At 40.1% G+C, this 21,515-nt stretch overlaps 1 protein-coding gene across 1 annotated transcript in view; it reads right to left on the bottom strand.

Annotated features, from left to right (window-relative positions):
• ANTXR1 (ANTXR cell adhesion molecule 1) overlaps nt 1-21,515 on the bottom strand; it is a 206,561-nt gene that overhangs the window by 146,653 nt on the left and 38,393 nt on the right. The window contains exons 4-8 of the mRNA XM_036435582.2: nt 7,455-7,536; nt 6,843-6,876; nt 5,542-5,621; nt 2,991-3,059; nt 1,540-1,620 (exon numbers count right to left, since the gene is read on the bottom strand). Of these exons, the coding sequence (XP_036291475.1) occupies nt 1,540-1,620; nt 2,991-3,059; nt 5,542-5,621; nt 6,843-6,876; nt 7,455-7,536 (346 nt within the window). The remainder of the gene's footprint in view (nt 1-1,539; nt 1,621-2,990; nt 3,060-5,541; nt 5,622-6,842; nt 6,877-7,454; nt 7,537-21,515) is intronic.

Below are 21,515 nucleotides of genomic sequence, written 5' to 3'. Positions count from 1 at the left end.
TACACACTGCCATCAGATTCTCTTAAACATCACTGGTTAGACATTCACAATGTTTCAGTTCTTACACCCTCTAAGTTTAAGTTAAAGCCTCTTCAAGGCTCTTGTCAATCTAGTTTCAACCCAATGTCTGGGCTTATGTCCCATCGCTCCTGACTCCTTTACTCATACTCTCCCACTAGACAGACAGGCATTATTATTGTCCTTGGAAAATGCTTTGCTCTGGGCTGAAGTCATGTCATCTCTTCTCTGGTGCTACCATCTCCCCTTCTCGGTGGTTCAGAGGCTCACGTCTGCCCCACTTTCTCATGAAGGCTCCAGCCCAGTATCACCCACCTCTGAGCTTCCCAAGGATTCATGGTCAGACCCAAATCCCGCTGTTAATCCTGTCTTGCACCATTTGGATGTTGTTTTATATGGTTATTGCAGTTCTTATTGTTTATATTGTCAAGGATGCCACCCTGACCCCAGATATTATTTATAGCAGGGGCCCCTCTCCTGGGGATCCATAATTGTAACTGATACTTTTTAAAAATATATATATATATTTTATTGATTCTTTTACAGAGAGGAAGGGGGAGAGCTAGAGAGCTAGAAACGTCGAGGGAGAAACATCGACCAGCTGCCTCTTGCACCACCCCCCACCCCACCGGGGATGTGCCCGCAACGAAGGCACACGCCCCTGACCGGAATCGAACCCAGGACCCTTCAGTCTGCAGACCGACGCTCTACCACTGAGCCAAACCGGTTTGGGCTGTAACTGATACTTTCTTATTCTTTCAATTTTTTCCACTTTCTGGTTAAGAAAGTTTGAGTGAGTTTCTGTTCCTTGCAAACAAACACATCTGGAAGAAGACGATTGTCATATGTGCATACTTAAGATAGAAATACCCAGTCGGAGGAGATATTATTTTTCACAAATCTGAAACTTAAGGTCTCATGTATCAGTGTTCTGAAAGTACATTTGACACATTTATTAAAGAGTGCAGATTCAAAAGATGCAGATTCCAGGCTCCATCCTATACTCACTACAAAAGAAGTCCTTTGGAATGGGGCCTGGGAGTGAGTATCGTAAACAAGATTCTCAGGTGATCCTATAGAATAAAAGCCTAGCAACTGAGTGGTGGAACAACCAGAACTACTGCTTGGCCAGACGCTATGTTGCACATTGACCACCAGGGAAAGATGCTCAACGCAGGAGCTGCCCCCTGGTGGTCAGTTCACTTGTGGCTGGGAAAATAGGCCTGTAACTGCGCACTGTTAGCCACAGTCCGGGGGCAGCCTGGGTCCCCGACTGCCAGAGCAGGGTTCCCCTCCATGTCGAATTTCCCATTGTAGGGTAGAACTGGCACAGAGAACGAAGAAAGAAACAGGAGTGGAAGGCAGGAGGCAGAAGTGGGATATGACAGATACAAAGATGCAAAGGAATGTTCTCTCAAGCAGGAAAACGCCAGCCTCGGAAGGATGGGATTGGGGTATTTACAACAGATCAGGAGAAGAAGGGGCTCGAATGTCCAGTCTCAAAGGAGGCTCTCTACTCACTGAGTTGATGATGCCTTGCAGAGCCTGAAAGCCGTCATTTACAGGAAATACGTGATCCTTACTGTCCGCAATCCGGGCCAGCTGAGAACAAACACAAACACATATGGAGAACGCAGGAAAGCCACTGGGTTTAGGGGACTCCATCTACTTTTAGAACCAGAGGAACTCGAGGCTTTGACTGGGCTCAGGGGCCTCACTGAAAAGCCCTCCGTAATAATGAGTTTACCAGAGGCCTCTCTGGAGCAAGCCTGGGGGGTTGGCGCCAGCTCTTACATTTGTTGTAATACTTCTTTCCTTGGGAGCTGAGGTAAGACTGCCCCGCTAGGTGAACATTTGGCCTGGGTTGGTGTATTTATGGATTTGGGGGCAGGCTGTTGGCTCATTTTTCTCCCAATCACCCACATTTCTGTTGGCAACTATGTTCGAACCAAACCAACTTATTTCCTTTCCAAGCAACTTTAAAAATAAATTCAAGCTTTGGTGTTGGGGAAGGCCAGCGAATGGGCCTTCTTCACACAACCTGCTCCGTGAGGTGAGGACCCCGGCCATGGTTTGGCTGCTCCTGCTTTAAGGAGCTGAGGACTGGAGAAAGGAAAAGCTGCTCTGTGAGCTTTACTAGCCCCGCCCCATCTTCGCACATTCCTGCAATGGCCACGGTCACAGTCGGTGGGTACCAGGGTGTTTACTGATGGCACAAGCACCACAGTGTCATTGGGAAATTTCAGAAAACCCAGGCTAGTTAAAATACATTTATAAAAAGTTACTTATAATCCATGTACTTATCCACTCATCCTTCCATCTATCACATTTCTATTATTGTTCATTTGACGTATATTACCTTTCATAGGTTTTCTAGGCAATATACACATATCTATTTAAATGCTGGCTTCATACTACTCCCGATATTCTGCAATCCTAATTTATTTACTTAACAACATATCATGAGTGCTGTCCCATGTTATTAAAACAAAACAAAACAAAACAAAAATTACAAACTACACTGAGTAACGTTCACTTAGGTTGTTAGCAAATTTTCTCAATTTGCTTATATATACATTTTTTTTGCCCACTTGCTAATTACTCCCCCTCCCCCCTTTTTTTTGTATTGGAAATATACTGTATATTTAAAGGAAGAAAGGGATGTTTTCCATTAAAAAAAAGATTCATGACATTAAATAAAAACAGCAACAACAAGTTTCCCACCTTTTGACACCTTGGCTGTTTAGCATCTACCAAGAAAGATGCTATCTGGATGGTCTGTGTTAGAGGCCCCCACATACATCAGCAAATGGCTTTCCATTCCTTACTCATCCAGCAATTCCCTCCTTGCTTATTAGCATTTCTGGAAAAATACTCCATCTAAGGGCTGTTTATGCTGCTGCTGCACCCTCTGCACTGAATCATTCACAAACTTGGTACCCTCCCAAATTGGAGGAAAAGCAAGAGCATACCTGTGTTTCGTTGAAATCCTTTACCCCGACACAGTAAACAATAGCACCAAGGTCTCTGGATCTGTTAGCCTGGGGCAATGAGAGTAAAGATATTAGAGAGAGAAGAAGAGGCAAACATACTCCTTTTGGACTAGCCAGACTAACTGCAACGATCAGGCATTTACTGAGCACCTACTTACTATATGTCAGATACCACAGTGGATAAGATAATCCCTGACCTCAAAGAGCTTATACTCCAATGGACATCCCACTCGAGGGAAGTGATTAGTCTAATGGGAAGTGGTGAGAAAGAGCCACATAAATAGAGTCTTTGAAAGACAAGGAGAGGAAAAGGAAACTGTAGGCTAGGGTAAGTCATATGAAATAATCTGGGGAAATGATTGTTTTATTTACTTCTCTGATGAGTTATTTTTGGCATACTTTTTCTTCCTCTGTGATGGCAGCATGGTAGAATGGAAAGGATGTGGTCTTTGGAACCTGATCTACCTGGGTTTGACACTTGGCTTTGCTCTAGAAAGTGTGATGGGGATTAAATGAGATAAAAAGTGCAGAGCTCCTCACGCAAGGTAGGAGGATGCAGATGCTCATAAATGTCAGTCCCCTTTCGAAATAAAGCCATTTGCATTGCCATAGAACACACTGGTTTCATGGTATGGTAATTATGGTCCATATTTGAGTAGGTGAACCCTTGACCTTTTTTATTGAGAAGGCAACATAAAAAACAACATCCAGGTTTTGGCTTTGTTTTAATATTTGATTTGTGAAAGGCTCTGATAATGAATTTCAAAGTCGTTCTACGTTTCAGAACAGAAAACAATAATTGGAAATCCTTGGTATATAAAGTAGGTGCTTAATAAAGAATCGATAGTAAAGATATAGTAGGTGCTCAATATGTGCATATTGATTTGAATTGTGTTCTTTTCCCTACTCTGTTAGTATGCAAACCCACTTGTGACTATAAAAAAAAACATGTATTTTTTTCCTCCATGTTAGAAATATTTCTTGAGGCTTTCAGGATAAAATAAACTTTTAGACACAGTCTAGCCCCAGTCTTATCTGCAACAACTTCTAAGCCTCTTTTCCTCCAGTTGGACTTTATATAGAATTATCAAAAATGGAAAGGTTCATTTGCGTTATAGAGCTTGAGTTTTATCTTACGTTTTCAGAAACCCCCTTTCTATTGGTATTGGCACTCCAACTATTTTTCCAAGTTTGTATGGGCCATACCTCAAATTCTTTTCTAACCCCTATTTTAATCATCTGACAACTATCATTTATTTTATATTCAGTTATTTCCTTATTAGGGTTTTTACTTCATGTGACTGTTGTTTGGCACTCAGATAAGACATCCTGCATTCCCATTACATAGTGTCGATTTTAAAGAATAGAAATTATATCTATTCCCACATGCTCAGGGAGTGCCTGTCATATTTACTGTGTGTTTCTCATTGTGAATTATCCCGTTGTGTTTCCCATTGCAGGTGAGTAATGTGTTCACCTACATAATTTGATCATGCCCATTGCCCACAGAGGCTTCAATAAGCTGGACTGATGATTACATGGTAAGGCCCATGAGAGCAGCTACTGTCTCACTTAACACTGAGTGAATGAATGAATGAATGAATGGATGAATATATACTTCTTGCTTGCTAAGGAAGCTGAATTTAAATTATATAGTAGTCAAGAGCTTGAGGTAAGTGTAATGTTCTAATTAACTCTTCTCTGGGAGCCAGAACCACCCTCCCTCACTGTCTAATTGTGTTTTTTTCTAACTTGGCCTAAATAAGGCTTTGTCACTAAGGAGGCTTTAATACATTCCCACGGTTAACTGGTTTCTTTGGGCCACTTATACATATAGCTCTCACATCTATTACTTGAAAGAACAGGCTTTCTTAAATATAAATGACTACTTTTTAATTTTTGAGTAAATTCCCTTTTCTGAATCTCTTGATGCAAACTGAAAGTTTCATTTAAAGAGCATTCGTGAGGAGTATTTTATGAGAACACAAAGAAAAGGAAAACAAATTATCAAAGGAGAGATTATAATTTACTTTGCCTTCGATTAATATTCAACTTTGGTTCTTAGAGTGAGACTCTCACAGACTAACCCATTCTGCCAAGATTGGCTCTTACATATGTCAAGTAATTCTTTCCCCTCCTGTTTTTAGTAGAAAATATGGGGGAAATTTCAGGAAAAAAAAGTTTTTGCTTAAAAGGATAGTGTTTCAAAACTGCTAAATCAATATAGTGCTTCCAATAAAAGCATGCTAGATATATTTTACCCCTCCCCCAACATAGAGCAATATAGAAATATTTTAAAGAGGAAAAAATATCTACCATGTATAAGACATAAAGATTCACTTTAAAAAATAAATTATTATTTTTTAATGTATAATATAATACACTATTTTATCCAGGAGTGTGGATTTTTTTTAAAAAAAAATCAAGGGTAACTATCATTTTGCCAAGTAGAAAGAGTGCAGCCCATCTCAGAAGGAAGAGGCCCTTTTCCATGTCTGTTTAGGCAGACACAGGCCGGACCATTGCTTACCTCCCTCTCTGAATAGTAAAAGAGATCTTCATGGAGTTCTCCATCAGTCAGAGCAATGATGACGCTGGCTGTCCTGTATCCTGCTCAACACAACACAGACCCGCTCAGTTCATCCTGCCACACCGAGGGAACCCTCTCTCAGCCCTGAGAGGCTGGCTCTTCTAAGCTCAACCACCCAAGGTCAATATCTGGAGAATCAACAACTTCTCTTTCGGGACTGGAAACAATTCCAGCATGAAGAAGAGTGCCGCGACTGACTCTAGGGGCAATATGCGTTGTTTCTGGATTTCTCAGTCTTATCTTAAACCAGTGACTAAATCTGGTGAAATGGTTTCTGGACTGAGATAGGAATAACTCCAACGACTCTTATTTCTGGGAATAAACTACCACCTGGGCTGTTCAGAAGTCCTTCTCACAGGCTGTAGCTGACCACATGCACAGCCCTTGAAGAGCTGCGCAAAGAGTCCTAGTCATCGTGATTTAATACAAGCTGATTGAATCACAGCAGTTGGCAAAACCTACTAGAGTTTTTCCAGTAATTGTTAGGCATCTAGTAACATTGCTGATGGTTGAAATATATTAACAAATGTTGGTGTTGATGTTGGATCTGTTTTATTTGTTGTAGTTTAGAGTGAAATCAGAAATGGACATCTCTACAGGCTAGGAGAAAATTACCCAATGCAATATTGAATCTTTTAAAAGAGATTTTCCTCAGATAAAGAAAGGCTATTCATAAAAGACACTATAATAATCATAATACTAGCCAAAATAATAATATTAATAATAATAATAAACATTAGTTCTATGTGCTAGGCTCTCTATTAAGTAAAATTTTTGCTTTTTGAAAAGATTTAAGTAAAGCAAATTTCAAACTGAACTGGTATCTTAATCTTAACACCATATCCAGTCACAGTAATGAAGGGGTGAAGGGGCTTGGAGCCCAGAGAAGACATGAAAATTATAGTTGACGTGAAAATCCAAGACTTTACTAACCCATCCAAGTATTTACTAATTTAATGAATTCAAGACGCAAAACTGTTCCCGCACATGGCAGACCGGGGCCCATAATGGGATCTAATTACTTTCATATCACTTTTCTTGACATCAACGGGAGAGTAGCATTAGGCCCGGGATGTGTCATTTTTCTAAGTATTCCTTCTTCGTGATGAAGTGTGTGTCCAAGGATTCTAGGCAATATCAAATCTGTCTTTTGAAACAAGAAATTACGGAGGCACTTTTTCAGAAATAAACCCAGAAAAAAGTTAACTAGGTCATCATAGTAGTTTATAAGATAGTCTTACCTTGACTGTTTTCATAATAAATCTGCTCACTGGCCTGGAAAACACATGAAAGAGCCATTAGACAGACAGCCACTGTTTGCTACTCCAAATCCAATATATTGGGCAGTGGGCTCTGGTGTTGGGTATGCAGCCATGGCTCAGTCTTGATTCTTCATGTAATCCATCCACACTTCACACAGATATCAATGAATCACCTTCACCTAAAGTTACCTTGACATTTAACCAATATGCTTGTGAACATGGATTGATGTCTTACTTCTCATAGACTAGGACTTGTTCTCTTCAAGATCGAAGTCACTGAATTTCTGTCTCAATCACTGAAGCAACATGTAGAAAAGGTGACAGTGGGAATGGGGAGCACTTGTGTGTGGCGTGACTCCTGTCCGCCAAGCATTAGCCAACAAACCTTCCACCAGTGTCAGGGAAGGAGCAAGGAAATCACCCCAGTTCTTTTGGATGCGTTATCAGCGTATAAGTTTATGGGGAAAGTTTCTTACTCTCTTTGGATGTCATTCAGTTCCCTCAATGCATGTGCCTCATCATCAGCCATCCTTAGGTTGACGTTTCCGTGTCACACTTTATGTTTGGAGTTGAAAACTGTTATAAAATTACCCTTTGAAATCCTTCATGCATGTAAGTATCTCCTCCTGGCAGGACCTTCTGGAGTTCCTCAAGGCCTTGACGAATCTGTTCTCTGAAATCCAAAGACACCCGATTAGTCATATTAAAGCATTTTTTTTATTGTGCTGTGTACATGCACATTAGTCTTTTCCTTTTTTCTGTAGATGGTCTATACTGCCCCAATGGTCCCCCAAAAGTCTGTCAGGGGGAAAGTTTTCGCAGTACATCCCCCATGCAGGGCCAGCCATTCAGCCATAGCATAGGATGAGTGAGACTTTAAAGCTCCTTCTTTAGGAATCTCCATCTGCTCATGAAAGTCTTCCATTTCTTTTTTTAATTATTATTAAACTAGGAGCCCGTTGCAGGAAGGTTCCTGCAAAGCAGCCACCCACCCTGCCCGCCACCTCTGCCACTGTCGCCATTGTGGCTGCCTACCACCACTGCTGCCTGCCCTACCCCGCCCTGCCCCGTCTCCACTTTCCCTCTGGCAGCTGCCTTGCTTTCCACTTTTCTTCCCTTTTTCTTCTATGCTGTCTTCACTCCTCCCTCCCTCAGTGTATGCAAATTAACTGTCATCTTTGTTGGGTTAATTTGCATACTCACTGATTGGCTGTGTAGTGAAGGTATGGTCAATTAGCATTTTTCTCTTTTATTAGTGTAGATTTAAAGAGAGAGGAATGGAGGGGAAGGGAAAGAGAGAGAGAGAGAGAGAGAGAGAGAGAGAGAGAGAGAGAGAGAGAGAGAGAGAAACACTGATTTGTTGTTCAGTCATTTACCCTATTTATGCATTTACTGGTTGGTTCCTCAATGTGTCCTGACCAGGGATCAACCCTGCAACCTTGGCTATGGGGACAACACTGTACCCAACTGAGCTACCCAGGAAGGGCTTCCATTCCTTTAACAGGACAAAGTTTTCATTCTACACTGGAAATGAGCCTTATAATGCAACTGCTCCTGAGGGGACACACAGCAACTTCAGCACCTTTATGTCAAGATGCAAATGGCTCTTGTGAACCAGAAAGAGGCGAGTACCAAGAAACCAGGGCATGGCCACCACAAGGACCACTGGTGGGAGGGGCACACGTCCTGTGTGAACTCTGCCACCCTCGGAGTTCTGCCAAAGGAAACCGTGTAGTCAGCTTTGAAAACAAAAGTCTAGGCAATCTATGCTTTCCAGGACAACAGAGAGTGTTTTCTGTGGCTGATGCCTGTGTTTTCTTACTCTGGTTGCTCGAGGTGGCCCTGGGGCGGGAAGAGGAAGTGGGTAATGGCATTAGGAAAGAGTCTAACTGAGAGTGGGAAACATGAATGGTCTGGGGACCAAATGGAATCTTTGTGAACCATCTATCTGGGATGTAAGATATGTTCCTGTCTTTTAAATAGCCCTACACTGTAATGAAAGGGCAAGAAAGTGTAATTTCTGAAAAAACATTAGCCTTATTCATAAACTGTAAGCCTATGGGAAAATTACCTTCTCTCATTGGGGTCTCTTTAGTGACAGAGGGTGGGGTGCACTATTTACATGAGGAAGGGAAGCTTCTTTTGAGTAAGCAAAGAATCCAACATTTATTAGGCACCTACTATGTATAAGTCCTACTCAAAGATTTGTCTTCATCCTCACACTAACCATGCAAAGTGGGTAATATTGACCACATATAATAGATGAGACAATTTGGGTTTACAGATTAGGTAGAAAATCAGAGACTTGAATTCAAATCTGTCTGACTTAAAAAGGCATTCTATTCTGCAGCCTGCTAGCACACAGCAATGCTGGAGAAGTGGGAAGTTTTCAGTAACACTTGAATTAGTGAAGAGCAATAGCAATATCTAGCACCATCTGAGCACTTCAAGTGTGCTAAGCTCTGTTGGAAATACACCACACACAATAATTCACTGATGCCTTATAAAATATAGCTATTTTAAATAATAACAGTTATTTCCATTTCACACAGAAGGAAACTGAGTCACAGAGAGACTAACTGTCCCAAAGCCCTGTAAGTACTAAATGACATAGGATTAGAACCTAGAGACCCTGTTCTCAATAACCATGATAACTGTCTCTCTTTTGAATGAAGAATGGCATTTATTGCTGGTCTATTCTGGCAATTGCTTGGGAGAAAGTCTAATGCAAAATTAACCTTTTGTTAAAACTGATATAATGGCCTACCCATGGATGAGGCTGGATTTGCAAGCTGTTGGAGGGTTTACAAGACAAACTGAAAAGGGGTTCACCTGAGCTCACCCGTGGCCTAGGTTACTGATGTTTCGCAGGTGGAATAGTGGAGTCCAGGTAACTCAGACTCTGGGAAATGTACTGACTATTGTTTCATTGTCTCACCAGTGCCCAAATATCAGACCACATGCTCAGTCATACAAGTCAAAACTGGAACCTTTCCTTGACCCTTTTTTTGGCTCTCCTCTCTCTTTACGCTCCCCTACTTAATCTGTCATCAAATTCCGTTAGTTCTACTCTATATCTTCTATGTCTACTACAGTTCCTGGAACATTCTAGATATTCAACAAATATTTACTGAAGATGTGAGAGGAGGGAACATATGTCTCCACTTTAATCATCCTGTGAAGAGGTCAACTTTGGGGGCAGGGATCAGCTTCACTTGGCATGGGAGGAAGGCCAGGCAGGAACTGACCTGATAATGGACTTGAGGTATGTGCCCATGTGGTGGTTATAAACCATCTTCTATGTTGTACTCCTATACATTACCCCTCCCCCCCAAAAGGCATAGTTTAATTTCAACCCTATTGTTTAGTAATGAAGGAAGGCCTATCTCTGTGGTTTGGAAGAAAGGGTAAAGATGAGAGCAGAGCCCTCCACCAAGGCCACCATTGGGAGGACAGAGGAAGGCCCTGGCCACCATCCGGCAGAGAGCAGCTTTGTCCTTAAAGGTTGGCAATTTCATGAGGGTAATGGCAAGGACCAGATAGTATGAGGGTGAGGCAGGGATAGGAAAATCAGAGTTTGCTCCTGAGCACACAGACATGGTATCATGGAACCTTCAGAATCACTGGGGGACTCTACGGGAGGAGAGGGAGCTAGTTTCTCACACTTACGGGGTAGGAGATTGGACATTAAAGGTAAATGTGGAAAAAAAAGTATTGTGGTCTTACTCTTTGGTCATGGACTAGTGAGATCTGGGCTATATTGGTAACACTAAAATTGGAATAGTGTGTTAAGACCGAAGCTTGAAAGGGAGATTAAAAAAGGCACATTAGGGGAATGGAAAAGGTTCCTTGGCTTCACTGCATTCTTTCCCTGCCAAATAAAGTCTGGGAACTGGGGTGTTTCCTCTAAGCCTATTTCCTTTTCTTTACAAGTATTTTCTTGAGCTTTCTATATTTTTGGTACCAGAACAAGCAAAGGCTGGTTTGGAAACTGTCCTTATTCTTGATGCTTTGTGTCTGGCAAGATATAATTCACTATCCCAAGCAGTGATCACAACCTCCCAGATACCACCCTTCCTTCTCCAAAGACCAAATGACTTATGCCCCACCTCCCTGCCCCCTGTCCTTTCTCTGAGCACCCACGACATCGAAGCAAATGAAACAGATGTTTTCATGGGAATGATGGGTCCATTTAAATTCTGGGACAATGAAACTATTATTTAAGGCCCACCCCTTTTTTTTTAATGCTCTCTTAGAAATGAAAGAAATTGGGAGAGAGATCTGTTAAAGGGGACGATAAGAACCTCTCTGAAGACTTGGTTATTACCAAATGAAATTTATCTTCTTGGGAAATGAGAGAGGCGGGGAATCTAGGAAGACAGGCTGCTATTAAGAGTCTCCTGTTTTCCTTGGTGGTTTCACATGTCAGCCAGGGTTCTTACTTAGAAGTAAGGGTTCTCAGGCCACATGTCTTGTGTTCCTTTTGCAACCCTTGCAGCATGTAAGTATGGGCCTAGAATAGACTGCATGTTTTTGAATGAATGATCCCGATTTGGGCACATTCATGAATCCATTCACTCATTTCCACAACTATTTATTGATCACGCATCATACACACAGCATTAGTCTGGTTTGTAGGAATGGGGGGTGAGGAGGAGTGGGATGGTGTCTGCTGGACTTTTTGTTGGCCTGCGGAGTTTTTCTACACTTCATTAAGATTACTTTTTGGGATTCCAGCTGTCTAGCAACACTTTCATATTTGCTGATGAAAGGACAAACACACATAAGCACATCAAGAAGCACTTCAATAATCATTTATCCCAAGTATTCCAGTGAATCTCCTACTGCAGAATCCTCCTTGGGGTTATGCAATGTCCACTACATTTTCAGTCTATAACCCCCCCCCCACCCCCGCCCAATAACCCAACATCAGCTTTGCCTTGTTGACTTCTTGCCTCCCATGAAAGAGCTCCTGTGGAGTTCAACTTCCCTCAAATGCCCTACAGTTGTTGCCTTTGCAGCCTCAATTTATACAGTAAACACACCACACTGCTTATTACACTAATGCTGCATTCGCATTTCCAGATGGCCCAGGACTCTAGTGTTGTCTCCCCAAAACATGAATTGAACCAAACAAAAACATAGATTGATTAAAGTCATGCTGCTGCTACTTTTGGAGTCATGAAATTCCACAACTGACCATAGTCATATGTTTATAATGTATGTAAATCAGTCTCCTTGGGCTTTTCCGTAAGAATAGGCCAACGTGATTAATGCACAAAGTTATATATTGAATCATAGCTCACCATGCCCGGAGACTCCCCCGAGTCCTATCGTGCTGCAAGACCCAAAGTCCAGTCCCCGCCCACCTGCGCACACCTCACCATGCACACAGCACCGCCCACCCATGTGTGCCTCACTGTGCACACAGCCTCCTGGTGACCAGTCTTTGGTCGTTAGGGGATTTGAACCACTGAGTTATTATAAAATAGATATACTGTTTATATATTCTCACCTGAAAATATGTTTGTATCCTCACCTGAGAATATGTTTATTAATTTTAGAAAGAGGGGAAAAGAGAGTGAAACATGGATGTGGGAGAGAAATACTGAGCAGTTGCCTCCTATAAGTGCCCCAACCAGTGGTTGAACCTCAGACCTCGGTATGTGCCACGACTGGAAATCAACCTCGCAACTTTTTGGGATATGGGATGATGCTCCAACCAACTCAGCCACCCGTCCAGGTCTCTCTATATTTTTAAGTGAGGTATAATTTACATATAGTAACATGCAAAGATATTTATTTATTTATTTTGTAATTGTTAATTACAAAAGTTATTTATAATATCCCTTTATGATATTTTAACTGTAGGTTCTATAGTAACATCCTCTCTTTGGTTCCATATTAGCAATTCCTTTATGGATTATAATATCCATTTTCATTTTATCATAGTCTACCATAAGTTAATACAGTAAGCCTCACTATAATGGACCAATTTGTTTGAGCCAAAGGCTAATTATATGATAAAGTAGGTTTTCTAAATGAGTATGTTAAAAAATTGACAAATTAATTTACCTGTTTTTATTTATTCAGAGACATTTGTGTAACTACAATTAAGTATGTATGGAAAGTTTTAATTTCATAGAAAATTTTTCTAAGTGTACTAGAGGAATGTTAAACGTACGCTGAATAGGTTTAGTAAATGCATACATTCACCCATCACCACAAGTAACAAATGCAAACAACTGGGGTGTGGCTTGGCACACTGTTAAAACTACTGCAGAAAGTCATGCCAAGGGAAAACAAAACCAATTTACCTGGCGTGATGCGGTGTGATCACGTGCTAATCATTTGGCAAACATTGTTTATGACTGATGATTCTTGGATTTAAATATGTAGACTATAGTTGTAGATATGTAATATTTATTTATGGTGGCAAAATTACTACAGTGTTTTTTTCAACACATGGCCTATTCACTAAAAGTCGCTAAAAATAACAGTGAATTAATAACAACAACAAAAAAATAACCTACTAATTTAATTATAAGCAAATCTTGGTTAAGATTGACATACAGACCAGAAATTTTGTCTGTTAAATTTGAAGTGCGTTAAATCACAGTCTGCAAAATCGAGGATTTACTTTACTATAACACTTCTCATATAATGGAAGAAAGTTTTAATATTATACTTCCACATAATCCCTTTTCATCTTTTGTGCTGTCTGCCATTTTACTTCCATTTATGTAGTGAACTCCAAAACAGTGTTATTTGTCTTCTGAGAATCAGAAAATATCTATAATTTCTATTACTCTTCCTTTATTTTTATTTACTTATTTATTGTAGATCTGGTTTAGATCTAGTATCATTTTCCTTTAGCCTGAGGAATTCCTTTAACATTTATTTTCTTGTAGTGCAGATTTGTTGGTGATGATTCTTTTAAGGGTTTTCTCCCCATTCTCTGAAAATGTTTCAATCTTGCCTTCCGTTTTAAGATATTTTCACTGAATATAAAGTTCTAAGTTGACTTTATTTCCCAAAGATATTAATCTTTTATCTTCTAGTTTGCATGTTTTGTTTTGTTTTTCTGGTGAAAAATAAGTGATATTCATTGTTGTTCCTCTGTTTGTAATATAACTTTTCTCCTTCCCATCTGACTGGTTTTAAGATTATCTTTTTATTCTGCTTTTCAGAAATTTTACTAAGATGTACTTAGATGATATTTCATTGTATTTGTCCTGCTTGGGATTCTTTGAGCTTCTTGGATCTCTGTGTGGAACACCATGTTTGATATTCCAATTACACATACACTTGACCACTTGATATTATCCCACAAATTATAGAACTGGTACATACTCCCCACCTCCCAGTCTTTTCCTTTTCTCTTTTTCAGTTTAAATAATTTATATTAACTTGTTTTTAAATTCATTAATCCCTTTTCTGCTGATATTGTATTTTTCAATCCCACAGTTTTCACTTGCTTCTTTGAGATTTTTTCTGATTTCCCATGTCTTCCTACATTATATTCACCTTTTTGTTAAATTTCTTAAAATGTCTATAATAGTTGGTTTAAACTCTCTGTCTGCTACTTCCAATAATTGAGTCATCCATGGTTTGCTTCCATTGCTGTGTTTTTCTTGACTATGAGTCATATTTTCCTGCCTTTTCCCATGTTTTATAATCACTTAATTTGTATTTCAGACATTATGTAGGAAACAAAGCAGTGAAGACTTAGGTGTAATATTAATTTGTTTTATTTACTTAGGTGCAGAGTGTAAGCTTTTTACCATGAAGGACTGGTTATTTAGATCCTCCTTAAGTTCGGTTGAGCTCGGACTTGGCAACAGCTATAATTAGAGTGTATTTCCTGTTAATAACCCAATTCCCAGCCGTTTGCCTGCCCTGCCCTTATGGTGTGTTCAGTGCTTGGGAGGCGGTTAGGTGCAGCTTCACAGACTTTTGCTTGACCTTTGATAGGAATCCAGAATCCAAGCAACACAAGAATTTACAAGATTATGCAATTTCTCTCTACTTTTCAGCAACTTCTCCCGTGTTAATTTATTGGAACAATGAGAAAAACGGTATGGGTGAGGCAGAAGAATTGCAAGGCTAGTAGATTTCTTTCTTCATTTGGGGATCTTTCATGTAATCCATCCCTCTGGCACACATTGTTGTCCTAGGTTCCGCTGGCTTTTCCTCCTTTCTGCAGAGTCTCTATTGGAGGCTGACCTGCTTTTCCAACTGCCCATACCCAGACCAGGCATCCACCCCAAGAATGGAAGCTTCTGAAATCTCTGCTCAGCTCCAAAGCGCTCGTTTCTCTGTACTTCAGTTTGATCAGTGCTTCCTCTGTCTACTAGCCCCATAGAAACATATGCATTCTGTTTTGCCTGGGCTTTTCTGGTAGACCATGGAAATGAAGGTTTTTCACATCCTAACTAGAAGCAGGCATACCGTAAAGTATTTTTCTAAATGTTTGTAACTACACATTTGTCTCAAATCAGGAAGAAAAGTGATACTGACTGATGACTGGCATATAAATATACTCAAGTATTTCTCATCTTAAAAAAATTAATCCTCACCAAAACCGGTTTGGCTCAGTGGATAGAGCATCATCGGCTTGCGGACTGAAAGGTCCCAGGTTTGATTCCGGTCAAGGGCATGTACCTTGGTTGCAGGCACATCCCCAGTAGGGGATGTAGAGGAGGCAGCTGATTGATGTTTCTCTCTTATTGATGTTTCTAACTCTCTATCTTTCTCTCTTCCTCTCTGTAAAAAGTCAATAAAAAAATTAATCCTCTCTGACCCCATATCTCCCTCTAGCTATTGACCAATTTAATTTTCATTCCTCTTCATCACACAACTTCTTGAAAGAGTACTCACTTTTGCACCCCTCTGTCTTTCCTGGTGGAGAGGTTCTTCAAAGTGGGGTGACCTTTGGCTATCTTTCATAGTGAATGAGCGAGATTTTAAGAGTTGTTAGAAGCTCTGAATGCATGTTGGGAGATGCCAATTGGTGGACAACCAGCTTTTATCCACAGGTGTTTTTTTTTGTGTGTGTGTGTGTGGAGCATATATAACTTTTTCCCTCTCAGAGATATTTATTTCTATAGGTTACTAGTTTTCAAACTCTTTCCTTGGGTGTTCTGTCTGAAATTGACAAGGATGAGAGCTGAAAGTCACAATGTTTGTTATGCAGATGTCTCCATAATCTCCTACATCTAGTGTCTGACTGTGAAACCATTCTTGTTTAATTCTGCCAGAGAATATAATTCTCTGGTGGAGCTACAGAAAGGGTAGTTTTTAAACATAGTAGAGGTGGGTGATTCTAAAGGTTGAACACCTTCCTCAGATAAACTTGTAAACAATATTCCAGTTTTCCTCATGTAGCCCTTCCTTGACTTTTATAGTATCTAATACCTCCAGTTTTTTTTAGGTTTCCAGGGTGCTGGAAGGGCTATATCTATATCTGACTTCTATATCTGACTTCTCTCCACACTGCTTACATTATTTCCCACTCCCGTGTCTTCTTCTTGTCCCCATATACAGAGTTTTTATGGTTGAACTATTTCTTAGTATCCTCAATGATGGGCATGGTGGTTTTGTTTCATAGTCTTCTGGTTTGGGTTGCTTTTTGTGAGACGAAGGGCCAAAAATGTCTCTACCCCTTATTTTAAAATTGAAGTCCCTCACCTTTTAACCCGTTCTGCTCTGCCTTTTATCGCCACAACTCTCCGAATCTGCTCTTGTCAAGGTCACCAGTGATCTCCCCTTTGTTAATACGCAGACACTTCTCTGGACTCATTACTCAAAGCCTTACAGCAACAGACGCAGTTAACCTTCCCCTAAATTTAAAATGCTTTCTTTTCTCGATTTCCATTATAGGATATTCTCATCTGTGGTTCTTTCTCCTATTTCTGTGTAGGCTTTTCCTTCTCTTCTAGAACTCTAAAAATTGGGAGTGCCCCAGAACTCAATCAGATCTCCCTATCTTCATATTTACAGGTTTAAGGTAAATTCCTTATTTCCAAGATTTCAGTGCCATTTAATGGTGCACGGACTTTGGAGGAAGAGAGACTTGGAATTTAATCCTAGTTTTGCCACTTCCTAGGCATTTCACCTTCAGAGTTCTCAAAGATAAAGTGAAGGTGTGCAACTGTTAAGATCTACCAGCTCCCTTTCCGCTCAGAATGGTGCATCAGATTTTAGATAGAGACCAAAGGATGAGTAGAAACAGAACCTGGACATCGGCTGGGAAGTGGAGAGGCCATAGTTGGCAGATAGGACATGGGGTCAAGTGCAGACCATTAACTGAAGTTCATGTAGAGGAGCCCATCAATAATTTCCAAAGGTTGCAGCCTAAGCAGGCATAAAGGACAGGAGTGATGGTTTAATCACAGGACAACATGATGAATTTGTACCAACTCCTCTTAATACAACTCTATTTTGATTGGTTGTTCATTTGACAGTGGTTTTCACCATGCATTTCCTACGGCATCACTTGGCTTCTGAAATAAATCCCTGTAAGACATTCCTCATCACTAACATTCTTTTCCCAGTTGAACCATATTTAGCAGGAGATGGAAAATGGACTCTATATCCAGGGTTGCCCAAATCTATAGCTTTTTTTTGTCCCATGAGAACATTCAGTTTCATGTTCTTCTTAGTTCAATAGGGACTGGGTTTCTCCTGGTGCTGGCAACATATAAAATGTTCAGGTTCGTAGAGTTGAGCTCAGTACTACTGACCACAGTGAGCATAGGATAGAATGTCACCCTACCAACTCCTGTGAACAGAGACTGTGGAGCCCACCATCTTGGATGGAAGCAGAAAGTGCACAGCCCTAGGGCAGATGATCTGTTTTGGTCAGCTCACACCTTTTTAGTATACACTGGCAGAGGCTGCAGTTCTCACTAAAGGACTTCCCTATCACTCTCTGAAGCAATATGGGGCTGCAGGTGGGAGTAGGTAGATGTACACTGTTCCATACCAGATAATCCAACCCACATGTCATATGTGGACACAGTCTGAGAAGAAGAGTTGGGGGATCATATAAGACATTGGGAAAATGACAGGCAACAGCAGCTCTGATAAGCCACTACTGGAAGTATAAATTGGTGCAGCCCCTTTGAGAATAACTAAATCATGCCCAATGAAGTTACATATTCACATATTGTAAGACCTAGCAATTCAATCCCTAGTTGTATATCCTAAAGAAATTTTTGCTTCTTACTCCTCCAGGATACAGGTACAAGAATGTTCATTGTAGCCTTGTTTATAAGAGCAAAGAAATTAGAAACAAACTAACTGTCTATGAAAAAGAGAATAAATCAGTATATGATGGCACATTATTCTATAATAGAAAACCCAATGCACAACAGTGTAAATGAAGCAAACACAACTACATGTATTTATGTAGGAAAAGGCTCAGAAACAGAATGTTAAGCATAAAAAAGCAAGTTCAAGAAAAATACAATATGACCATTAATTATAAAATGTAATATGAAAATATATCATATATTGATCAATATTGTATAAAAATATACAACATCCATTAAAATGATAAACTCTAAATTCAGCTTAGTGATTGTATCTGATAAGAAAAGAGAAAGGGAAGTATACACAAGTCATGTTGATACCTGTAAATTTTATTTCATTAACATTGTGGTATATAATGACTGTTCACTATCCTTTGTACACTTCCGTTGCACACAAATAATTAACAGTTAAAAAATGTATTGAGGATGAGAAGCAAAGGCTAAACCTGCAGTTCACGAGGAGGCAGTGCTAAAGCTAACACCTTGGGGTTGAGTTAGTTGAGGGACAGTTGTGAACCTGCCTGATGTTGACCAATTGTGGAAGTGATTTTGTTGGGTCACAGAAAATCTAGTACCGGTAGTTTTGGCTGTGTAGCTTCAGAACTCTACCTACCATTTTTTTTTCTTTTAGTTCTGTTGGCTACTTCTGTAGTTTGTATTGCTGGCTTCATCCAAACAAGACTATTTTTGAACCCTACTCTGTCAATTTTTATCCTTTAAACGTATTTCCCACATGAGAAACAGGAGGTAAGGAAGGGAGGCAACATTTTCGGAGTCTCTATGCTGTGCCACTGTCTCTGCTGGGCACTTTTCATGCAGCAATTCACAAAAGTATCCCAACACCACCATATGGTGAGCATTACTATCTTGGTTGTACAAATGAGAAAATAGTTTCAGGGGAGTGCAGTAATGTGGAGCCCAGACTGGAACCCAGACTAGTCCTGGCACAAACCCTGCATAGTTTCTATTATATCTGTGGTGTCCAAAGTAAGCATAGGACACTGTGCTATACCCAAGGATACAGGAATATATACATAGACAGCTATCTATCTGTCTGTCTATCTATCTATCTATCTATCTATCTATCTATCTATCTATCTATCTAACTATCTATCTATCTAACTACAATATCTATCTACTATCTATCTATCATCTATCATCTCTCTATCATCTATTTCCTGAAGCATAAATTGTACTCCAAAATTTGAGAAAGAACTCAACATGATTTTCATATAAAATCAAACATTGTAGAACAGACTACAAGTGCACATAGATTGTTAAGGTGAAAGGATGTTGTAGAATTTTCTTGCTTTCGATAAACCACTTTAAACTATACCCGAGAACCCCACAGATCCACTTTTACTTTCTTTTGCTAGCAGGGTACTCCGGAGGAAGAGCGTGAGAAACACTGGCCCACTCTTCTCTCACAAGTCGGTCTGTTCCCCGACCTGCTCAACTGCTTCACGGTGGGGTCTTTTTACCATCGAGACTCAGTATGAGTAGCCCTCTGGGTCCAGGAATGGGAACATTTGGCCTGCAGGCAGTATAAGGCCCACGGAATCATTTGGTCTGGCCCTGCCAAGGCAACCGCAGACGGGACTCAAAATGCAATAAATCTAGAAGCTTTTTTTTTTTTTTTCATAGTAACATAAATTTATATTAAGTGAATTATATTAAAGGAATGATGTTATAAATATCCAAATGGCCCTTGGCAGTAAAAAGGTTCCCACCCCTCCTTAAACAATTGCTTCCAGAGATAGTATTGCCTGGTCTGATGGATAGGACCATCAGACCAAGGAAACACTAACTTTTATGTGGCCCCATGCTGGAGCAGAATGATCTTCCTATATGCCTCTATATAGTGACAGGACAGTCAAAAGCTTCAGAGAAGGAGGTGGGCCAGGCAGAGCTGGGGACGCACTCTCTGAATTACTGTTGGATACGTGGCTGATTTGAGTGGGAGTGTATCCAGGAGGATTCGGGGTAATTCCTTAGATGTTTGTCAAAACCCCAGCAACAACCACAATAATAACAAGGACACTTGTTATTATATGCCTGGCATTGTTAATTCTTCTAACAGTTTTATGAGATAGGGACTATCATTATATTCATTTTTTTTAAGAAATATAATTTTTATTGATTTCAGAGAGGAAGGGAGAAAGAGAGAAACATCAATGATGAAAGTGAATCATCAATTAGCTGCTTCCTGCATGCCCCCTACTGGGATTGAGCCTGCAACCCAGGCATGTGTCCTGATTAGAAATCGAACTGTGACCTCCTGGGTTTTAGTTAATACTCAACCACTGAGCCACATCGGCTGCGCCATTACATTGGTTTTACAGATAAGAAACAAAGACACAGAGTCAGAGACGGCTGAAGGCAGCTAACTCAGGCCCCATGATATGATCCTTTAATCAACAAAGCGGAGAATAAATACTCTGCTTTATTTCTCTTAATTTTGTCATCAAAGCTTCTTGCATTTAAGTGAATATTATCTCAAAATGGAAAGAATCCCGGGTCTTTCAAGCACAAAGTATCTGAAGACGTTTTCTCTCTTATTTTATATTTAGAAAAGGCTTTTAGAACTGTCTCTTGGTAACAACAGCCTATAATCATTCTGCTCCAGGAATCAAGTGGTGTGTTCAGAATATGTCATTTTCCCCTGTGACACTAATGGCAAAACCACACTCCCAACCAAACCAGAAGATGACTGAGAGGGATAGAGAAGTGTGGTCTCTTGGTTTCCACTCAGCAGTTTGAGCCAAGCGTTCTTGGCTCTCACTGCAACTTTTTAAGCAGTAAGCAAGACACTTAACCTCTTCACCCCATCTGCGAAATGCTGATGCTACCTCTTTACCTCTCTCTTTGTGAGGAGCATTTCCAAGCTGAAGCTGCTAAGAAACCATGAAGATAAAATGTGTAGAGGGCATATATTTCTCTGGGAACTGTTCCCCTCAGGGTTTAGGGTAGTGAATTGTGAATTGGAATTTTTTAAAACTTAAAACCATATATAAGAGTAAAATTGTGGGAAACTATAGTATAGTGGTTGAGGGATAGGGATGGGATCATGATACCTGGGTTAAAGTCTAGGTTTCTACACTTTTACAGCAGAGTGGCCTTCTCCGACTCAGTATCCCCACCTATATAATACCTATAATAAATAATGTAGTTTTCATAACAACATCACAGGATAGGTATTATCATTTTCTCTTATTATAGCTGAGAAAAATATTTTAAGATATTGGTACATAAGAAGCCATTAATAAAAGATTGTATATAGACTAAAAATGCATATGCATTTATGCATTTGCACATATACATAGCAATTGGTTCCACT

This window comes from Pipistrellus kuhlii, unplaced genomic scaffold (assembly GCF_014108245.1).
Source record: "Pipistrellus kuhlii isolate mPipKuh1 unplaced genomic scaffold, mPipKuh1.p scaffold_m20_p_13, whole genome shotgun sequence".
In the NCBI taxonomy this organism is placed as follows: domain Eukaryota; kingdom Metazoa; phylum Chordata; class Mammalia; order Chiroptera; family Vespertilionidae; genus Pipistrellus; species Pipistrellus kuhlii.
The sequence above is the reverse complement of the archived record's forward strand: the minus strand, read 5'-3'. Positions and strand labels throughout refer to the sequence as shown.